Source organism: Cavia porcellus, unplaced genomic scaffold (assembly GCF_034190915.1).
Source record: "Cavia porcellus strain 051 isolate PalLab524CR breed Dunkin Hartley unplaced genomic scaffold, mCavPor4.1 scaffold_32, whole genome shotgun sequence".
In the NCBI taxonomy this organism is placed as follows: domain Eukaryota; kingdom Metazoa; phylum Chordata; class Mammalia; order Rodentia; family Caviidae; genus Cavia; species Cavia porcellus.
The window spans coordinates 25,606,717-25,625,484 of NW_026947515.1; the positions used below are offsets into that span (position 1 = coordinate 25,606,717).

An 18,768-nucleotide genomic window follows, 5' to 3' on the forward strand; every position below is an offset into this window, starting at 1 on the left:
GCGTATGAGTTTAACCCTTTACCTGACCTTGACACATAACCGCCGTTTTCTGTTCTGTATGGCGCCTTATTGCCTCCCTCTCCCCTCACCTATCTATCTAGGCCATAAAGAATTTGGGTTTCTGGTGACCTCTTCCCAACCCGGTGATGATCTGTCATAAAATGAGCCTGCCCCAAATTTTAAGAACTGTTTAGCTTCAAAGAAATTACCGGGAAATACTATGGCCCAAACCCCAATTGGTGCTTTCCTTTTGTTCTGTATGCATCAAATGAGATTAGATATCAGATCTTTGTAAAACTTAAGTTTCAGCTTCTTGTAACTCTTGACCCCTTCGCACCTACTAGTGAAACGAGCTGTCCTGGGATAATTAACTGTCCACTTTCTTCCCCAAATATTGCTGCAGATGTGCCACTCCGAGATAATGTCAGTCTGTAGGATGGGAGTAATTTGAGAAACACCAGGAACTCCTGAGATTGTCAGAGCTAAGTGGACAGCAATACAGTTTCCAGACTCGGGTCAACAAGTTTGATGGCTCTGCAGGTTTCTTTGTTTCTCTCCCCCTTTTCTTCCAGCCTCTTTTTAAAGTCCTCCCTTCAGTCTCTGGGACACAGTCTCCAAATTGGCTCCCAGAGACTTGTCGCCAGGCCTGGAAATAAAGCCTTCGCTACCTAAATTTTCGGGCTCTTGCTTCCTTGGATTTTATACCGGGCCCAAGTTATAACACTTACAAGATAGGCGCTTATGCCACTGAGCTAAATCTCCAGCCCCTGAAATTCCACTTTTGAGTTTAACTTTGATTCCTTCTCACATGCAGAGTTCTAACTGTTACAATGTATGCAATACAGAGCTTCAAAGAACTATGTTTAATGCTCTGTTCTCCAAAGAACAAAAGGTACAGGTGCTGAGTCTCAGAACCTCCTCAGTGGAAAAGCAGAAAGAATTCCTCAGAACCTGCTGCCAATCAGCTCCCTCCCCAACCACCCAGTATGTTATGTATAAAGAAAACACGTGGTTCTAGGCCAGTGGCAGCAAACCTAAGCAGTGAGGGTTATATTCACTTTCAGCTGAAAACTTTTGTGATGTTTTCTGGCCTGAAGGGGATTTTAGACTCAAGTTGAAAATTCCCCTCTGCTGAGAAAGACCTGTCTTGTGGGTCAGAACTCCAGGTTCATACACTTTATTTTGAGTTCCCTGGAGAGAGGTTTAGGATGCACCTGGAGCTGGTTAACTCCACCTGAATTCTCAACTGTAGTGACCTCCCCTTGTCAATCTGCTGATTCTCAACTTGGGAGAACAAGGACGGTTTGCTTTTGAAGCAAAGTTGGGGTGGAGGGTGGGTTAGAGAAGACATAATGGAGAAGACAGCAACTTGTTCCATCTGCTTTGAAGGTTTTCTTAACAGAAAGGCAGTTGCTTTCTGGAGATGAGAAAGTGAGAGCCAGCTGGTATTGGACATTAACATTCTTATCATTTGATCTGGAGGGAGCTGCGCCTCTCAAGCTATTTTACAGTTACTTTGATAGATTTGCACAATTTGTACTTATAGCATGTACCTGTAGTTCCAGCTATTTAGAAGGCTGAGGCAGGAGCATCATTTGCTCTCAGGAGTTGGGAGCCAACCTGGGACATACTGAAGGGTTAGAAGTGCTGGGTCACATATAACTCGGTTTACCTTTTTGAGGCACCCATGAACTGCTTGCAAGTGACTGCGACATTTTACATTTTCACCTGCAATAATGTGGCTTCTAATTTCTCCACCTTGGCCAGCACTTGTTATTACCTGTCTTTTTATTATGGCCATCTTAGTGAGTGTAAGCACTCATTGTGGCTTTCACTTACATTGGAGACTGATGAGACATTACACATCTTTGCATGAGAATACTGGCCGTGTACTTTTTTTGAATAATACTTTCAAATCCTCTCCCCATTTTATCCTTATGTATCTTTTTACTGAGTTGTAAAGGTTCTTTATACATTCTGGATATTCTGTGTACTAGGCCTTTATCAGATGTATGATTTATAAACATTTTCTCCTGTTCTACTGGTAGCTGACTTTTTATCATTTTACTGGTGTCCTTTGACACACAAACATTTTATAGTTTGTCTTTGTTTTGTGTAAAACTGGGGGTGGATCCTTGGGCCTCTGCATTGAGCTACATCCCCAGCCCTTTCTCTATTAGGATCTCCTTAAGTTGCTAAGCTGCTCAGGCTGGGATCTAACGTTCAATCTTCCTATTTCCCAGAGTACTAAGGTTACAGCCAGGAACCACTACACCCAGCTATTTGTAAATTTTTTTGGAGATAGGCATGCATCACCGAGCCCAATTGAAGCACAAAATTTTAATTTTCATAAAATCTTGTTTATCTATTTTCCCTGTAGTTAAACTCTTTGTATCATACATAAGAAATTGTGGCCTAATACAGTTACCAACATTTGCTCTTATATGTTTTTCTAAGAGTTTTATAGTTTAAGCCCTTATATTAGGTTTTTGCTATATTTTGTATCAGTTTTTATATATGGTTTAGGGATTTGGTTACATTGTTTTTCTCTATTGTTTTGGATTTTTTATTTCACTTTTTTCTGTTTTACTCTTTATTATTTTCTTCTGTCTTGGGCTTAAGTTACTGTTCTTTCCCTACTTTATTCAGGAGAATTTTACATTATTGATGAGAATTTTTAATATTTGCATCTGGGTGTATATCTTTCCCTCTGCACAATGCTCTAACCAGGTCCTAAGTGTTGGTGGTATGACTTCATTTGCATTGATGTTGAAGTATTTGCTGATTTCTCTTGTGACTTCTTTTTGACTCCTTAGTTGCCTATACGTGTGTCATTTCTATATTTATGAATTTGCCAGACTTCTTCCTGTTGTAGCTATGATCTCAGCCTGTTTTTCTCTGGATCAGTTGATTGCTTACTGGGGTGGAGAGGGGCTCAGCTCTTTTTGTCTCCCAGCCCGCAGGGCTGCCTCTGGCTCGTAAGAAGGGGCTGACTTCTTTCTCCTCCCAGTGCCCCATATGGCTGCCACTGGCTCACAAGAAGGAGCTGGCAACTCAGGATAAATTAGATAACCTCTCTGTGCCTCAGTTTCCTCACTTGTAAAGTGGGGGTAATTTTAATATCTACCACTTAGGATTACTATTAGGCTTCAGTATAAAGTGTTGAGCATAACTACTGTTACTAATAGTTACTATTCTTAAAGTATTCTGTAGAAGTATAATAACTAATGTTTCCTGAGTAGATTTAACCTCAACATATTTTTCTTTCCTCATATTTCTTTTGTTGTTGTTGTTGTTTGCTTACTGTAAAGAATTGAAAACAAATTATATTCCAGCATTTTGAAGTAAAAATTTGCGTCATGATGAATATAGCCAGGCACAGTGGTAATTGCCTGTAACCTTAGCACCTGCCAGGTTAAGGCAGACGTATTATGTGTCTGAGCCTGGCCTGGGAAAATTATTAATTTAGAGAGAATTTTTCTGAAAATAAATGTAAGAATGGCTAGGGACACAGCTTAGTGCAAAGGCTCTGGGTTCAACACCTGTGTTTGCAGTCTCCCCCACACAGGAGCCTGAGGTTGCAAACAGTGCTTGATCCTAGGAGTCTGATGCTAGTCTAGGCAAGATTATATCTCTTAAAAGGGATGTGTGCATGCAAGCATGCATGTGTGAATGTATTCGTTTCATTGATATGAAAAGAGAATTTTATATATTCAATGAACATTTATTAAAAACCTAGTAAATTTTAGGCACTATACCAGGCATTAACATGATACAGGAAAACAGATGGGAGTAATAGAGCAAATATGGCTTTAATCACCTCCCCTTGTTACCGTTTTTATCCAAATGTCCCCCCAAAACCTCTCTCAGTCATAGGTGGAGCTTTGGGAGGTGATTGGATGATGGGACTGTTATAGCTGAGGTGGGGCTCAGAAGAAGTGGGTCGCAGGGGTGTGGTGTGGATGGGTTATCTTCCTCCTGCCTCTTCCCTTCACTCTGTGCTTCAGGATTGCTGGGCTGTGAGTGTCTCTCCTCCACTCAGGCCCTTCCACCAGGCTTTCCTGCCTTGGAGCTGGTGATGCCCTGGAACATGAGCCAAACTAAAGGCTTTTTAGGGGCTGGGGATTAAGCTCAGCGGCATAAGCGCCTGCCTTGCAAGCAGGCAGTCGTGAGTTTGGTTCCTGGTACCGATAAAAATGAAAAAGACAAAAAAAAAAAAAATGCTTTTTCCTTCCATGTGCGGCTGTCTGATATGGTCTCCTTCATGAAGAAAAGTTACTAAGACCCACCTCTTAGATGTTTAAAACTTTTTTCTTTGACTCTAAACCAAGGAATTGCACCCCTCCCCACATAACTGCCTTTTTTGTCATTGTTGAGACTATGTAGTTTCAGCTGATCTTGAATTCACTGTGTAGCCCAGGCTGGCCTCAATGTTCATGTCTCAGCCTCCTGGGTGCTGGGATTACAGGTGTGTACCACCGTGCCTAGCACATGTTTTTTCTCTTAGTGAATTAGACCATGATTTTATTTAAATTTCTAAAGATGAAAGGCAAGCCGCTTGAGTTATGAAGGATGCTAACTATAGAATTTCCTGTAGGGTGAAGGTTTCTTATCAGAGCAGTCAATTTTAGGGTTTTTGTTCTTTCACATATTTTTCCTTTTTTAGCCATGCTGTTCAACATTTTTGCCTCCTCTTTCTCATTTCTACCTTATCTTTTAGAGACCTATTTGACCCCCAAAGAAAGAACACTTTCTGAATTCTAAGGGTTATTCACATGTAGTCACAGAAAATGCTTTTTTAACATGTAAGTGCCATACAAAAAAAAAAAAAAAAAAACCTTTTCATGTAACCTCAGGCATAGTGAAATTTTAATTCCATTGTGCCTTTCAGAATTCTCAATCATAATCCTCTGTCAGCCATTGAGGATTCATCTCTTTTTCAATTACCAGCATTAAAATATTTGTAAGTATTCTAATCCAGTAATTGTGTAAATCTAATATAACTTCTATTCTTCTTGCTTCCTTTCATCAGTGGTTAAGTATTGTATCTTGATTCTGAAAGTCATAATTTTAAGTTTAACTTGAATTTTAATGCAGCTATTGAAAAAGTTATTGGAAAGAAAATAATTAAGAAATATAATGGGTAAGGGAGCTGGCAGGGGTGGAGCGCACTGTTGAAGAACACAGTAGAAATGGAACATAGCATAGTGGCATTGTTACTAAAAATAAAAAACACACATAGAGGTGACTACAATACAAAATTGAACAGTAAGATGATGATTTCAAAAAGGTATAGGCTCTACTATGGAATGTTAGTCATTAATTTGATGGTGCAAATATTAAAGTTGAACTTTTTCATGAAAAACTCTGGGATTATATTTTATGATAAAATCATGTGCTGGCTTGTTAATGGGGAAAATTGAATTAACCACACTTTCTTGAAATACCTGTGTAAGTACAGAGTATTTGTGTCGGGATTCCTCATGACTGACTGAGCTTTCTTTTTCAGAGACTTGGGACAAACACACGTCCCACTTACAGCACTTGAGAATATAATCACAATGGCTCTAGGACTGAAAACACTGTGAGTTAGTTTTGTTTTCCTTAAATTTATTTGACTAAGGTATTTTGGTTAGTTTTTTAAGGAAATTATTTTGGTTTATTAGGATAGCTGTGTATTCCATTAATGATTCCATTGCGTCCAGGAGGAGGGCAAGTGCACAATACATCTCAATTTCTTTCTCCACCTTTCTCTTCCCTCCTTGCTCCTTTCACCCTTTCATCTCTTGGTCCTCCTTATTTTTTTGTTATGCGTTTGTACATAATGCTTGCACTTTTGTACGGACTTGGTGCGTGCATGGGACACATCCCAATTTCTTTGCATCATCCCTTACCCCCCCATTTCTTGACCGCCTTCCCCTCTGAGAACAATCTGTCTCCCTACTTCCTATTATCTATCACTTATTTTGCTCTTTCTTTTAACTCAGTTTCACATTCGAGGAAAGCAATGTGATATTAACTGTGTGTGTGATTTTTTTAAAAAACTAAATTTTATAACAAAATAATAGAATATTAAAAGTTATTATATTGTATATTGTTTTCTTCAAAGTAGTTATTCAGAGTACTACATATAGGCATAACGAATTCTCCAAAATGATATTAGCATGGCAGTTTCTTTTCAGTGAACTACAAGAAACTAGTAGTATAACTATCTTATATTTTTTTTCTTTTCCCTCCCTTCCTTTCCCTCTGCCCCCATCGCGGCTCCTCTTTCCTTTCAAATCACTTCTTCTCATTTCACAACATGCATTGCACATTGTGGTCCTTATTTACTCTTTGTTTCTCACACCAGAAATACAATGTGATGTTTACACCAATGTGATGTTGATCTGATTTACTTCATTTACATGCAGGGTCTCAAGCTGCATACATTTACCAATAAAAGTCTCCAGTTTATCTTTCCTTATGACTGAATAGTGTTCAATTGTATAAAAACAGCACATCTTTTTAACTCATTTCTTGGCTGATAAGTATTTGCATTGTTTCCAAGATTTTGCTATTATAAGTGTGTTCTTGTATACATGGCTACACATATATCACTGTGGTATGATGTTTTCAGTTCTTCTGGGATGTTACCCAGAAGGGGATTTGTTGGGTTGAATGGGAGCTCCAATTCAAGAGGGGTTTCTTGTGGTTTTTTTTTTTTGTTTGTTTGTTTGTTTGTTTTTGAGGAACCTCCACACTGATTTCCACAGTGGTTGCACCAGTCTACACCAAAGTGGAGAAGGGTTCCTTTTCCTCTAGAGCCCCTCCAGCATTTGTTATTGCTTGACTTCTTGATACTAGCCATTCTTTCAGGGGTGAGGTGTAATCTCAGTGTTGTTTCAACTTGCACCTCTCAAATAACCAGTGATGCTGCTGAACATTTCTTTCTTTCTTTTTTCTTTTTATACTGGTGATAGAACTCACTACCTCGCTCTTGCCAGACAGGTGCTTACACTGCTGAGCTAAATCCCTGGCTGAACATTTTTTCATGTTTATTTGTTGTTCATATTTCTTCATCTGAGAAGTGTATGTTCATCTCAAGTGCCCATTTGTGGATTGGGTCTTTAAATCTGGGAGGATTTTTTTTTATTTAGTTCTTTATAGGTTTTCAACAGTAATCTTTTATCTGAGGAACAGCTGACAAACATTTTTTCCCCATGTTACAGGTTATCTCTTCACTCTGTTAGTGGTTTTCCTTCGTGTGTGTAAGCTTTTTGGTAAGATGAGATCCCAGTTGTTGATTCTTTGTGATAGTTCCTGTGCGATTTGGGTTTTGTTCATGAAGTCTCTGCCTACACAAATGTCTTCAAGGTTTTACTACTTCTGTTTCCAGAAGATTTAATGTTGGTTTTAATATTAAGATCTTGGATCCATTCCGATTTTTGCTTAGTACATGGTAAAAGATTTGGGTCCAATTTTAATATTTAAGAGGTGCAGAGCTAGTTTTTCTAGAACAATTTACTAAAGAGGCTTTCTTTCAGTGAATCTCTTTGGCACCTTTGTGAAAGATAAGATGGCTTAGTGTGTCTGGAGTTGTTTCTGCATCTTCTAATCCATTCCACTGATCCTCAGGTTTATTTTTTGCCTGTACCATGCTGGTGTTATCACAGTAGCTTCATAATATAAAGTCAGGAACTGTGATGCCTCTGGCCTTACCTGTGTTGCCGAGGATTGCCTTGCTATTCTAGTCTCTTCTGGTTCTAGATGAATTTTAGGATTGTTTTCTTTAATTCTGTGAGATATGCTACTGGAATTTTGATTGGGAATGCACTGAATCTGTTTTGGAAGTATGGCCATTTTCATTGTATCAGTTCTTCCAACCCAAGACACTGGGATAGCTCTCCATTTTGAACATTCTTTTCATTCTGCTTTTCCAGAGTACTGTATTTTTCAATATTGAGGTCTTTGATATCCTTTTAGACTCTTTCGAAGTCAACATTTTTCTTGTACACTCCCAACCCTGAGTGACACTTTGAGGTTGAAAAGAGATGCTTCTGAATGAAGGAACACATTCCTGTCACTCAGCACTAATCTCCAGGACCTTCATGTGAGGCCCACCACACGCACTGCTGAGCTTCCTTCTGTGGGGACCTCTCTCTCCCTCCTATTTACTCACAATATCCAAAAGCTGCAGTGGCTGTTGGCTTCCTATCCAGCCGCAAGGGCTGCCTCCAGCACACCTTCCTGCTCCACACTGTGGAGCCTCGTCCTGCCTCTTTACCATTCAAGGAGCCACTTTCCATTAACTCAGAACTCTGTGTCCTGTCTGCAGGATCTTACCGAGCAATATGGTCTGCTGCCTCTGCCAGTTTAAAAATGACATCGAGGTTGTCTGCAAGACAATTAAGCTGCATTGTGACAGCACATGTGTGGTTAATGCCACTCGGTGTGGTGAGTCTATGCCTGATGATATTTTCATTTATATTTTGCTTTTTAATTTTAAATGGTGATGATAAGATTGTAAACTAATGATATAATTGTTTTACACTTATTCATTCATCAGAGTTAAGCCTGATAAAGTTTTGAAGTGGTCCCCTGCAGACAGGTTCTCAGTTAGTACCGCATGTTGCAATAACAAAACTGTCCCATATTCAAAGGACTCAGAGGAAGGGCTGGAAGGGGAGGGCACACATGCTTGGCTGCATACCATGCACAGTGCTTGCTGTCTGGTGCTTTGCCTTCCAGTGAACACTTAATTCATAAAGTGAAATGCAGTTTGTAAGCTGATTTATGTACTCTGGGGCTCAAGTTTCCTCAACCTTGGGGCAGGTGGAGATCACTTTTGTCTTGTTTTTGCAATTGTGTAAAAGATTATTTTGTTTAAGGCTCAGGAGTTTCTAATTGCATAACCAGAAACTGCTTCCTGTCTCTTCTAAGGGAATGCAGGGTTCCTCCATGCCCAGACTGTCCCACACTGTGCTCTTCCTGGGTCTCACATGACTCAGGTACATTTAAGGATTTTTCTGTATGTCGGGTTTATTAGCTCTTGCTTCATGCTTGCAACATGTGACTGCTTTCACATCCAGAGAGTTTGAATACAGATGTCTACCAGTGATCTGGGACAAATCATGAATAATGGCACTTTGCTCTTTCTGAAAAGGCAAAGTTCTTGGCTTTTAAAAATAATTTTTTACTTATAATATTACTCCTTCATTCCCTAGAAATACAAGCAAAGGAAGACTTTCTTAACTCTGTTTATAGACAAGGAAAGCAAGATTAGAGATGTCATGTGCTAGAGCCTCGTGCCAGCCCTCCGCCCCCAATTCTGGGTTCTCCAGAAGCCCATGTTCCTCTGTGGTCATGATCTTAACTCCTCCTCTGGCCCTCACCACCGCCACAGTCACTTAATTCTTCTGGAAGAGAAAACAGGTTACAAGTCCATGACTTTCATATCATCAGTACTTCAGATGCTTAGAAATATTAGAACAGAAGTGAAGGTAGGGCAGGCATCTGATAGAAAGTTTTTACTCCCTTGTATGCTAAGACCTTAAATCATGTTTGTCCAGAAATTGCTGTTATTCTGAAAATGTATTGTGCATTACTCCACACAGGCATACAACCAAGCAAATTAAAAGTCTCTGAACCTACACCCCAGGTCCCTGCCCAATTTAAGGAAAGAACCAGAGCAGGACAGTATTTGGTTCTGGTAGAGTCTTTCGTTATGGAGCCTAGGACATTGAGAGCAGGGCCAAGTGAAGGTATGTGGTGAACAGGTGGAGAGAACACTTTGGCTCACTGTCACAGGAGGACTGTCCTTCCTCGTGGTCATCTGTGACAGTAGCAAGAACATGACACACCGAAGAGGTGGAGCGAGGAATCCCTGCGCTCCCTCTCACCTGCGGTGTGATGTTGTGGTATACAGAATCTGAGCGGGCAGGGAAGGGCTGCAGAGAGGGCTGCTGAGTGGGGAAGTATTGGCCAGCATTTGGCCTTTTATTAAGTATCGCTTATTTGGCTAAGTTAAGTTGCTGTACCCTACACTATAGAATGTTCTCAGTAGGTAGTCATGGTAGCAAGAGAGTTCTTTTTCTCTTGCTTTTTAAAACAATTTTATTTAAAAGCAAACAAAAGACTAAAAATGATGGTACAGAGTTTCAAATCAATGTAACTGGAGAGTAAGAATGGCTACTATATTCTATATTGTTATCTTCAAAGTAGATACTCAGATTACAAGAATAAGGTATGAAAAACGATCAAACAATGAAAGTGCAAACTGTCATTTTGAGGAACAGAGATTAGTAGTATAACTATCTAATATATATATTTTCCTTCTTTATTCTCCTTGCTCCATAGCAGTTGTCCTTTCCTTTTGAGCAGTTTCATCCTCTTTCACTTTCACAGTATCTACCATACATTTTGGGTCTTATTAAGTCTTTCAGCTTTTTACACTGAGGAGACAATGCAGAGTTTATACACATGTGAGCCTGATTTGTTTCACTTATGATTATAGCCTCTAGTTGCATTCATTTGCCTATAAAAGGCTCGTTTGTCTTTCTTCATAGCTGGATAGTATTCCATTGTAAAAAAAAAAATACCCCATATGTTTTATCCATTCAGTGGTTGATGGGCATTTGGGTTGTTTCCAAAATTTAGCTATTACAAATTGAGCTGCTATAAACATGGGCACATGTATATTGCTGTGGTATGATGTCTTCAGTCCTTCTGGGAAAATACTCAGGAGAATAGCTGGATCGAGTGGGACCTCCAAACCTAGGTTTTTGAGGAATTTCCACACTGACTTCAGCAGGAGCTGAACCAATCCTGCACTCCTACAAGCAGTGGAGAAGTGTTCCTTTTTCCCCACAACCCTTTCAGCATTTGTCATTGGTTGACCTCTGGATATTCAGAGCCATTCTTTCTGGAGGGAGATGGAATCTCAGTGTTATTTTAATTTGCATTTCTTGAATGACCAGTGATGTTGGACATTTCTGTATATATTTATTTACCATTTGCTCTTCTTCATCTGAAAAATGTGTGTTCATCTTAGATGCCCATTTTTTGGATTGGGTCTTTAAACTTGTTGGGATCTGATTTTCTTCAATTCTTTGTAAGTTCTAGATAGAAATCTTTTGTCTGAGTTGGTTAAAACTACTCCAGTTTCTCATTAGATCTCATAAATCTTTCATTTTTTTGACTTTCTGTTATATGTTTCATAGTTTTAAGTTTGGGTTTCTTTTTTGTCCCTTCCAAATGGCACTGAAATACTTACTGACTGCTAACTTTGAGTGGCATGATTAGCTGTGGGCTGACAAAAAGCTGGCTATTCAGTCTCCCTTGATTGACAGCAGTCTCTTTTTTCTGACAGTGGGAAAAGCCCCCATAGGCAATGTCCAAGAAGCCTTCATTAAGGTGTTACAAGCCCGGAAGAAGAGCACCAGCACTGAGCTGACCATCAAGACAGATACGGCATCTGCAGAAATAAGTGGTTTGGAATTATTAAGCCTTGTGAAAGAGCAGGCAGACACTAATGATCATCCTACAACACCAAGTTTCACACAGCCATACTTTCTAGAGGGAAATCTAGAAGGCATAGAAAAAACAATATTACCATTCATTCAGCTCCTTTTGTCAAATATACAAAATGGAAATTATTCCTTGGCTTATTTGGAAAACAATATGAGAAACTCCTCTTCTCAACGTGCATTTGACAATTCGACCCTCAATGATAAACTACAGAGGCTATATTTGTTGCAAAATTTGTTAAATGCAAAAATTCAGGAAATATTAGATGACACAAAAAAGAAAGAGAAAACAGCCACGCTTATGCCATCTAGGAATTTAGATCCCCAATTTAGACTCCAAATCTTTGCAAACAAACTGAAAAGTCCTGAAACACAGGAAAACAGCCTGGCAGAGGTGGAGGGTGAAAGGAAAATGCTTCCAAGCTTGAAGGCCCCTCTCAAGGAGCTGAAGCATCCACAACAAAGTGTTTTCAAGGAAGAAATGAAACAGAAAGCCGGGCTTAAGTGGGCTACCCAGCCATTCTTAGAAGATGTCACCAAAGAGGGAAGCCTAAAGAGATTCATCCCACAGGAGATGGGGCAGCATCAGAGGATGCCAAGACCCAGGAAGTTCACGGAAAACTCTTTCCGCATAGAGCCCTCCTTCAAGGACGAACAGAAAGTAACAGCTTCTTCTTTCCTAAAACGTCACTCCATGGACAGATCTCCTTCCATCCCTGCCAAAGCCCTGCCCAAGGTGAGAAAGAGAGCAAATGATTTCAACTACATTTTGGACTTACAAAATGCAAATGCTAGAGTTAAAACCACAGAGGGTACAAAACCAGTCTTACATCCTGGAAACCCTCACCACTTTCACAAAAATTCTCTCGTGGCCCGGGGAACACCCAAGGCCAAGCTGAGTGACAAGTTGAGGAAGAAAAACACACACAGTAGACTACCGCTTGTAAAGAGGCCTCAATTCTCAGCAGTGAGGACTCTCACCAGTTTCCCATCAGGACAGTTCTTCTCATCTTCAGGAGAGCCCAGTTTTCAGGAGACTCCTGTTTCAGAATTATATGCTCCTTCAGAACTTTCTGTAGAAAGCACCCCTGTAGCAAACCATACTGCAGCAGATACTTCCAAAGGAGCAGATTTTGCATTAAGCATTCGTGTGCCAGAAGAAACTATCTCCAAAGACACAACTCACAGGAGAGCTGCATACTCTGCCGTGACTGCATTCAACCGAATACCAGCTGTGAACCACACAACAAAGGCACAGTGGGAACACCCCAACATGGGCACTGACTCACCGCTCAAAGACTTCACCTCCCTGTCGCTGTCATCCTCAGGTGATCAGCTTGAGATTTACATAAATCAGCAACTCCGGCCCCTCATCCCCAACAATGACATCAGAAGGCTGATTTCTCCTGTTATCAGGAGTTTAAAGATGGACTGCTCTGAGACCCAAGTGCAGTTGGCCTGTGCCAAGCTCATCTCCAAGACAGGCCTCCTGTTGAAGCTGCTCAGTGAGCAGCAAAAAGCCAAAGTGTTTAAGGCCCAGCGGGATGTGGAGCACTGGAAAAATGAGAATTACATCATTGAGAGCACAGAAGACCAGAATGAAGAGAAGGAGCGGCAGTCAAGGGAGGTGAGGAAGGCTGCCCAACATGAGAGTCTGCTGTGAAGCACAAAAGGGCCCCCATGTCTGTACTTTGTCCTGGCCACGTAACTGTGGTCAGGATGGTGATCTCCACCCTGCTCCTTGAGAGAAGGAAGATGACCTGGCATACAAGATAAACTAGAAAGGAACATGCATAATACTATTTGTAACATGGTCCACCGCATATGTTTTTATCGCCTTGCAAACTACTCCCCTGTAAGAATTTGATTTGAATAGTCAGCTTTCATCTGTCCCATCTTTGTTACTTAACAAAAATTTCTCTCTCTCCTTCCTCTTTTTCCTCCCTCCCTGTCTCATCTATCTGTCTCTCAGCTCACAGTAGAAGTTCCAGGATTCGGCTATAAGAACAAACTGATCTTGACAGTATCTGTGACGGGAGCAGGGATCATTTTGTTGATAATTTTCTGTCTCATTGAGGTAAGCATCACAATTACTTCAGGCTTCCTGGAAGGACTCTTTCCTATTGAGCAAACTCTCTTTTCCTGTATTAATACTGAACTACCTGACTTTATTCCAGCTGTTATATAGTTTGAGTTCTGAATCTGGTAATATTGCTGGGTGTTGAGGTACTGGGGACGCCATTTAGAGATTTTTTTCTAGGTTCCTTCTGTCCTGTGAAAGAATTGGTCAAGAAAGGAACAAATGTCGTGGCCTTTAAATTTATTAAAGGTAGGAACAGAAACATGCTCTGCTGAGTGCAGGTTAGTTAAAAGCAGGAAAAGAAGTACGTTCCACAAGGTGAGAACAGACTGCACTGAAAGAGACACAGTGGCCATGAGGAAAATGGCTGCTCTCCAACCTTGACTGTCTTATCAAAACATGCTTGATTTCTCAAGAGAAGAAATGAAGATAGCACTCTCTGATTGGTTCCAAGTGCAGGGCTTTGAAAAATGTTCTGTACTTGTGTCCCAGAACTCTGTGGTTGACAGGAAATACCTACTTCCCCAGTCAGCTTACTGTGCCTTAGTCCTCTCCTTAATTTTTAAAAAAGAGGATAAAACAATTAAAACAAATCAGTGTGAGAGATACAGAACTTTAAAACAATACAAAATCAATAATAGTTACCATAATGCCTTTTGATATCTTCAAAATAGCTGCAGATAACCTCAAACATAGTAAAAATCAAACAGAACAGAACAGAATAGAAACAATAAAAACAAAACAATGAATGCAGTAAAGGACTTCAAAACAAGCCAATAGTAAATCCAAAATGGCTACCATAACGTATCTTGCTATCCTTGATATAGCTGCTCCTGCCATCAGATCTAACATAAACAAAAGAGAATGAAATCCAACACAACAAAACAATAGGAATGACACAGGACTTCCAAAACAAGACTACAGGGGGTCAACAATGGCTGCAACCCTCAGGAGGAGGGTTGGGGATGCCACACAGTGTACTGCTATCCTGTGAACCTGTGATCAGACCACCGGCCACTGGCCCTAGACCTGTAGTGTTAGTGAAACGGAACAAAGCACCACAGGCATCCAACTGCATTTCACCTCCACCGTTATCATCACAGCCTGTGTTTCTCTGGGTAACCTGCTGCTTACGTGGTAGAAGAAGTACTTCTTGATTGCCAGCCTGCACACCAGAATTGACTAGGGTCCATCTGTTGCAGCCCAGTCGCAGACTGGGCTTGCTCGCTGGTATGGCCTTGTTCTCTCTCCCCCTAGTCCATGAATGGTACTGAGTCATGGAGAGAGACTTGGCTCTGGCCATTCCTAGTCTGGTGGCAGTCCACATATGGCACTGTTTCCCAGGCTGGGCTTACTCCCTGGTGTGGCCTTGTTCGCTCCCTCGAGTCCACGAATGGGGAGAGGTTTGGGTTTGACTATTTCCAGTCTGGCGGCAGCCCGCACATGGCACTGGTTCCTAGATTGGACCTGTTTGCCCACAATTTTTATGGATGCTGTGAAATTTGATTTATACAATTTTGGAAAAAGATGAAGAATGTTTGTGAGGCACGGATGGCAATGGTTGTGTTTGTCACCTGATGCAGTTTGCAAACAAAAAGAAATTTTGCCAAATGCTTCTTTGTAGAAACCAAATTGTTTGCGCCCCAAAGCATTTGTAAGCTAAGGTCCTGCTGTATTATTCATCTGCACAGCTCATAGCCTCTTTTTTTTTATCTGGAGTACAGTTAAGTGGCCAAGTTGAGCTGGATGTCTCACCATGACTGGTCAAAGTTTGGGCTGCACTTGAGCTTGGGATAATCCTGGTTCAGTCTCCTCCAGCCCTAGGGTCAAAGGCACGTGCCACTATGCTTGGCTTTGTTCTTCACGTTAAAACAATGCTGTTTAGATTTCTATTACTTTTTTTTTTTTTATCAAATTAAGAATGTTTTCTTCTTTTAGGAATTTTTATTAGGAATTACTAGTTGAATTTTATCTGAAATAGCCAAAAAGATGTATTAAGTGCCTGAGACTGGTGGCATATGCCTGAAATCTCCCATCATTCTGGGAGGCTGAGACAAAGGCAATGGGCCATTTGCAAAGATGTCTCAAAAATACATATAAACCATATATATTATAATAATATCTAATAAGTATAATAAATATTTAATATATATTACTTTGAGGAATTCTCAGAACACACACACACACACATTGGAAACAGTTCAGTCCAAAGGCCCTGAGTTCAATTCAAGTGCTGGACAAAAAACAAACAGATTGTGCCAGATGCACAAGAACTTGAAGTAGGTGCTTTGGGAAAGTCAATGAACTATGATTAACAGGGTCGAATTCTAGTTTTCAGAAATGTTATCATGTCATTCAGATAAAATTTTGTTTTGCTTTGTATTTTGAGACAGGGTCTCACTATGTAGCTGAGGCTGGCTTTGAATTCACCTTGTCTCTAGTTCATGTTGATCCTCCTGCCTCAGCCACTAAATAAGATTTAGATAAAGAAAAGGAACAAGTGAAGAATGGGAGGTAGTGGTCTTGGTGTTGGATACTCATGACTGTTTACCCCCACAACAGATTTATTCCCAAAAACGGGCTTCAGAGGAAAATGAAGAAGAGTCCTCAAGGTAAATATGATTTTTAAAGGAAAACTTCAAAACCAGAACTAAAACCACAACCAAGACCAGGACCAAAATTAGAATCAGAACTAGAATTAGAACTAGGGCTAGAGGAGGACTTAGAACTCATCTACGCTTAAATACCCCAATGTCACGGTGCAAGGCCCACCTGCAGCACAATAACCCTTCCTTCCCCTGATGCCTCCCCTCACTGCAAAGAAGCTGAGATGGGCGGGACAAGCAGGGAGGCATCTGCTGTCACCAGGCATCCAGTACCGAGGGTAGAGGTGGCAGGTTGGGGTACGCCTGCTCCTGTGGTGGAGAAGCCTTGTGGGGCTGCACAGGAAGCCCAGGTGCTAGGCTGAGGCTGGTGGAAGATGGAGTCCTTCCATCCATCCGTGGAAGGGTAGAAGCTCATCCTCTCAGGCTTCCAGTTCCCTTGTGAGCCTCCTGAGTTCCTTTACACAAACCGCACCGCCTTCTCCTTGGGAGAGACCTACATAATGGTAGTTTGCCTCATTTTTTTTGCAGTGAAGAACTGGAAAGGACAGGAGACTGCCTTGCCCTGTGGTCACACTGCTAGTGAGTGTCAGAAAGTGGGTGGCGCCTTGCCAGCAGCTGGCACTGCTCCTCTGATTATGCTGCGCCTGGGCGGAGCCATGCTTTACGGGGAGTCAGTGTATGTAGACACCATCGACTGCAGTAGTCTCTGAAACAGTGCATTTGGATTTCTTTCTGTTCTGTTTGTATTGCACAAGGCACTCTCCTCTTTCACTATTGATGGTACTGGAGATTGAATTCAGGGCCTTTTGCTCTGAGTTGCATCTTCAGTTTCTTTTTCTGTGATGATTTATGTATTCGAGACATGGTCTTGCCAGGTTGCTGAGGCTGGGCTTTAACTTGCCACCCTCCTGCCTCAGCCTCTCAGAATACTGGGATTACAAGTGTATACCACCACATATGGCTCAAAAAGGACACACTGCTTTTTAGTATTAATTATCCTTTAAAGGGATTTCGCAATTCACTCATCAGAGACAGTCCTTGGTATGAAAATCTCTGAACTGTATATCTTTACAGGTTGGACGTGAGTTTTTGCTTGATGAGTAGGGTGAACCAGCTAGGAAAATAGAAACACCTGTTTATTCCACAGGGAGGGCTGCATGTGGGGCTAAGTATGATGGAGGACTGATGTGAAAGACTCTGGAAAGAGTGAAATGTTTCCCCATAGTATAGTTATGCAGTTTGTTCACTGCAAGAGCGTCACCGACTGATGGTGAAAATGGGGTGATAATCTTGCCTGTGTCTCAGGCTGTGCCAGGTGCAGAGGTCTCTCTCAGAAACCTTGTGAGGCCCTGATAACAGATGGAGATTCCCAAAGCACAGCATCGTGCAACTGTTTTCAGGACGCCAGGTCTAGGTTGAAATTGCTTACTGTGGTTGTGAACTAAGGTATATGTTTTGTCCTATGGAGACCTGAAGTGTGCAGTCTGAGATGAAAACAATAATGCGAGTCACTCACTGTCTTGCACGTGTTTTCCCACAGGGGCCTTTCCCAACGTTGGCATGGGAGATGCAAAATGGAACAGGAAAAGGAGGTAAATTTGAGAAACTCAGCGCTGTGGTGGTGGTGCAGGGGAGGCAGAGCTCCTAAGTCCCCTTCTGTTTTCCAGAAGGCCGTGAGTGGGGCTGTTTGCCCACTGTGGCTTAAGGATATGTACAGACCTATCAGTGCCTCACACATGAAACAAGTGTCGGCCAAGCTGCATGGGAAGGATTCCTCTGATGAGGGTGAGATTTTCACAAAGCACGCAGGGTAAGTGGCTGGGGATGACTTAAAATTGCAATCTAAAAATGAAGAATAAAGAAAGCCTCACTGCCTTGGCCTTGTTCTCCAGGGAGCTCCACGGAGTCACCACAGAGGCAGCGCCCACAGTGTCAGCCATCAAGGATGAGGAAAGTGGGCTCAAGAAGGCGCCCTTGGAGTGACCCTGAATTGCCTCCAGTGACTGGCAAATCTTTTTTTCACATTGTTTCGCATTGTTACATTAAAATCTATAATATTCAAAGCACTTCTAGCCATGCAGTAAGAAAATAAGTCCTGATAGTCAAATTGATGTGTGCATGTAACACACGGCATAGTGGGACTGCTGCTCGGATCCTTTGTTGTGGTCCTGCTTCTGGGGGAGCCAGGATGGCCTTCTTGTCCTTGGCAGCCAGGATAACCAGTTTCTGTAGCCAAACGCGCTTGTGGGTTTGGCATTTATAGACTCCTAACACTTAGCCCAATAATCCATGGAAGCATACTTTTTGTCTTATTTGTCTTATCATCATTGCACAGGAAATGGAGCTCAAAGAATATAAGTAATCTGGCCAAATACACAAAGCCGCATATCTAAAGCCTCAAATTAGAGTTTTAATTAAGGACCCTAAGACTCTAAAGGATATTAACCAAGACACTGCCCCACTATAGAGTATAGAAACATGGGGACATACAGACCTTGCTGCCTGCTGTCACATGGCTTAGTGTTCTGGAGATGGGCCATCAGAATTTGGGGGACATGTGAACCTCCAAGTCCCC

General features: G+C 41.4%; 1 protein-coding gene across 3 annotated transcripts; it reads left to right on the forward strand.

Annotated features, from left to right (window-relative positions):
• Nucleotides 1-1,140: 1,140 nt before the first annotated feature.
• On the forward strand, nt 1,141-18,562 carry LOC100726917 (leucine-rich repeat-containing protein 37A2-like). Of its 3 annotated transcripts, XM_063242438.1 has the most exons (10): nt 1,153-1,431; nt 4,892-4,963; nt 5,510-5,584; nt 8,318-8,436; nt 11,351-13,134; nt 13,480-13,584; nt 16,150-16,199; nt 17,734-17,785; nt 17,861-18,003; nt 18,086-18,560. In XM_063242438.1, exons 1-10 carry the CDS (start codon nt 1,424-1,426, stop codon nt 18,174-18,176), a joined length of 2,499 nt encoding a protein of 832 aa, XP_063098508.1. In that variant the 5' UTR covers nt 1,153-1,423; the 3' UTR covers nt 18,177-18,560. The 3 variants fall into 3 exon arrangements, with proteins under 3 accessions (XP_063098509.1, XP_063098507.1, XP_063098508.1); XM_063242439.1 differs by having other exon boundaries at nt 1,141-1,445; nt 17,734-18,003; nt 18,086-18,562; XM_063242437.1 differs by having other exon boundaries at nt 1,141-1,431; nt 17,734-18,003; nt 18,086-18,562.
• The last annotated feature ends 206 nt before the right edge of the window (nt 18,563-18,768 follow it).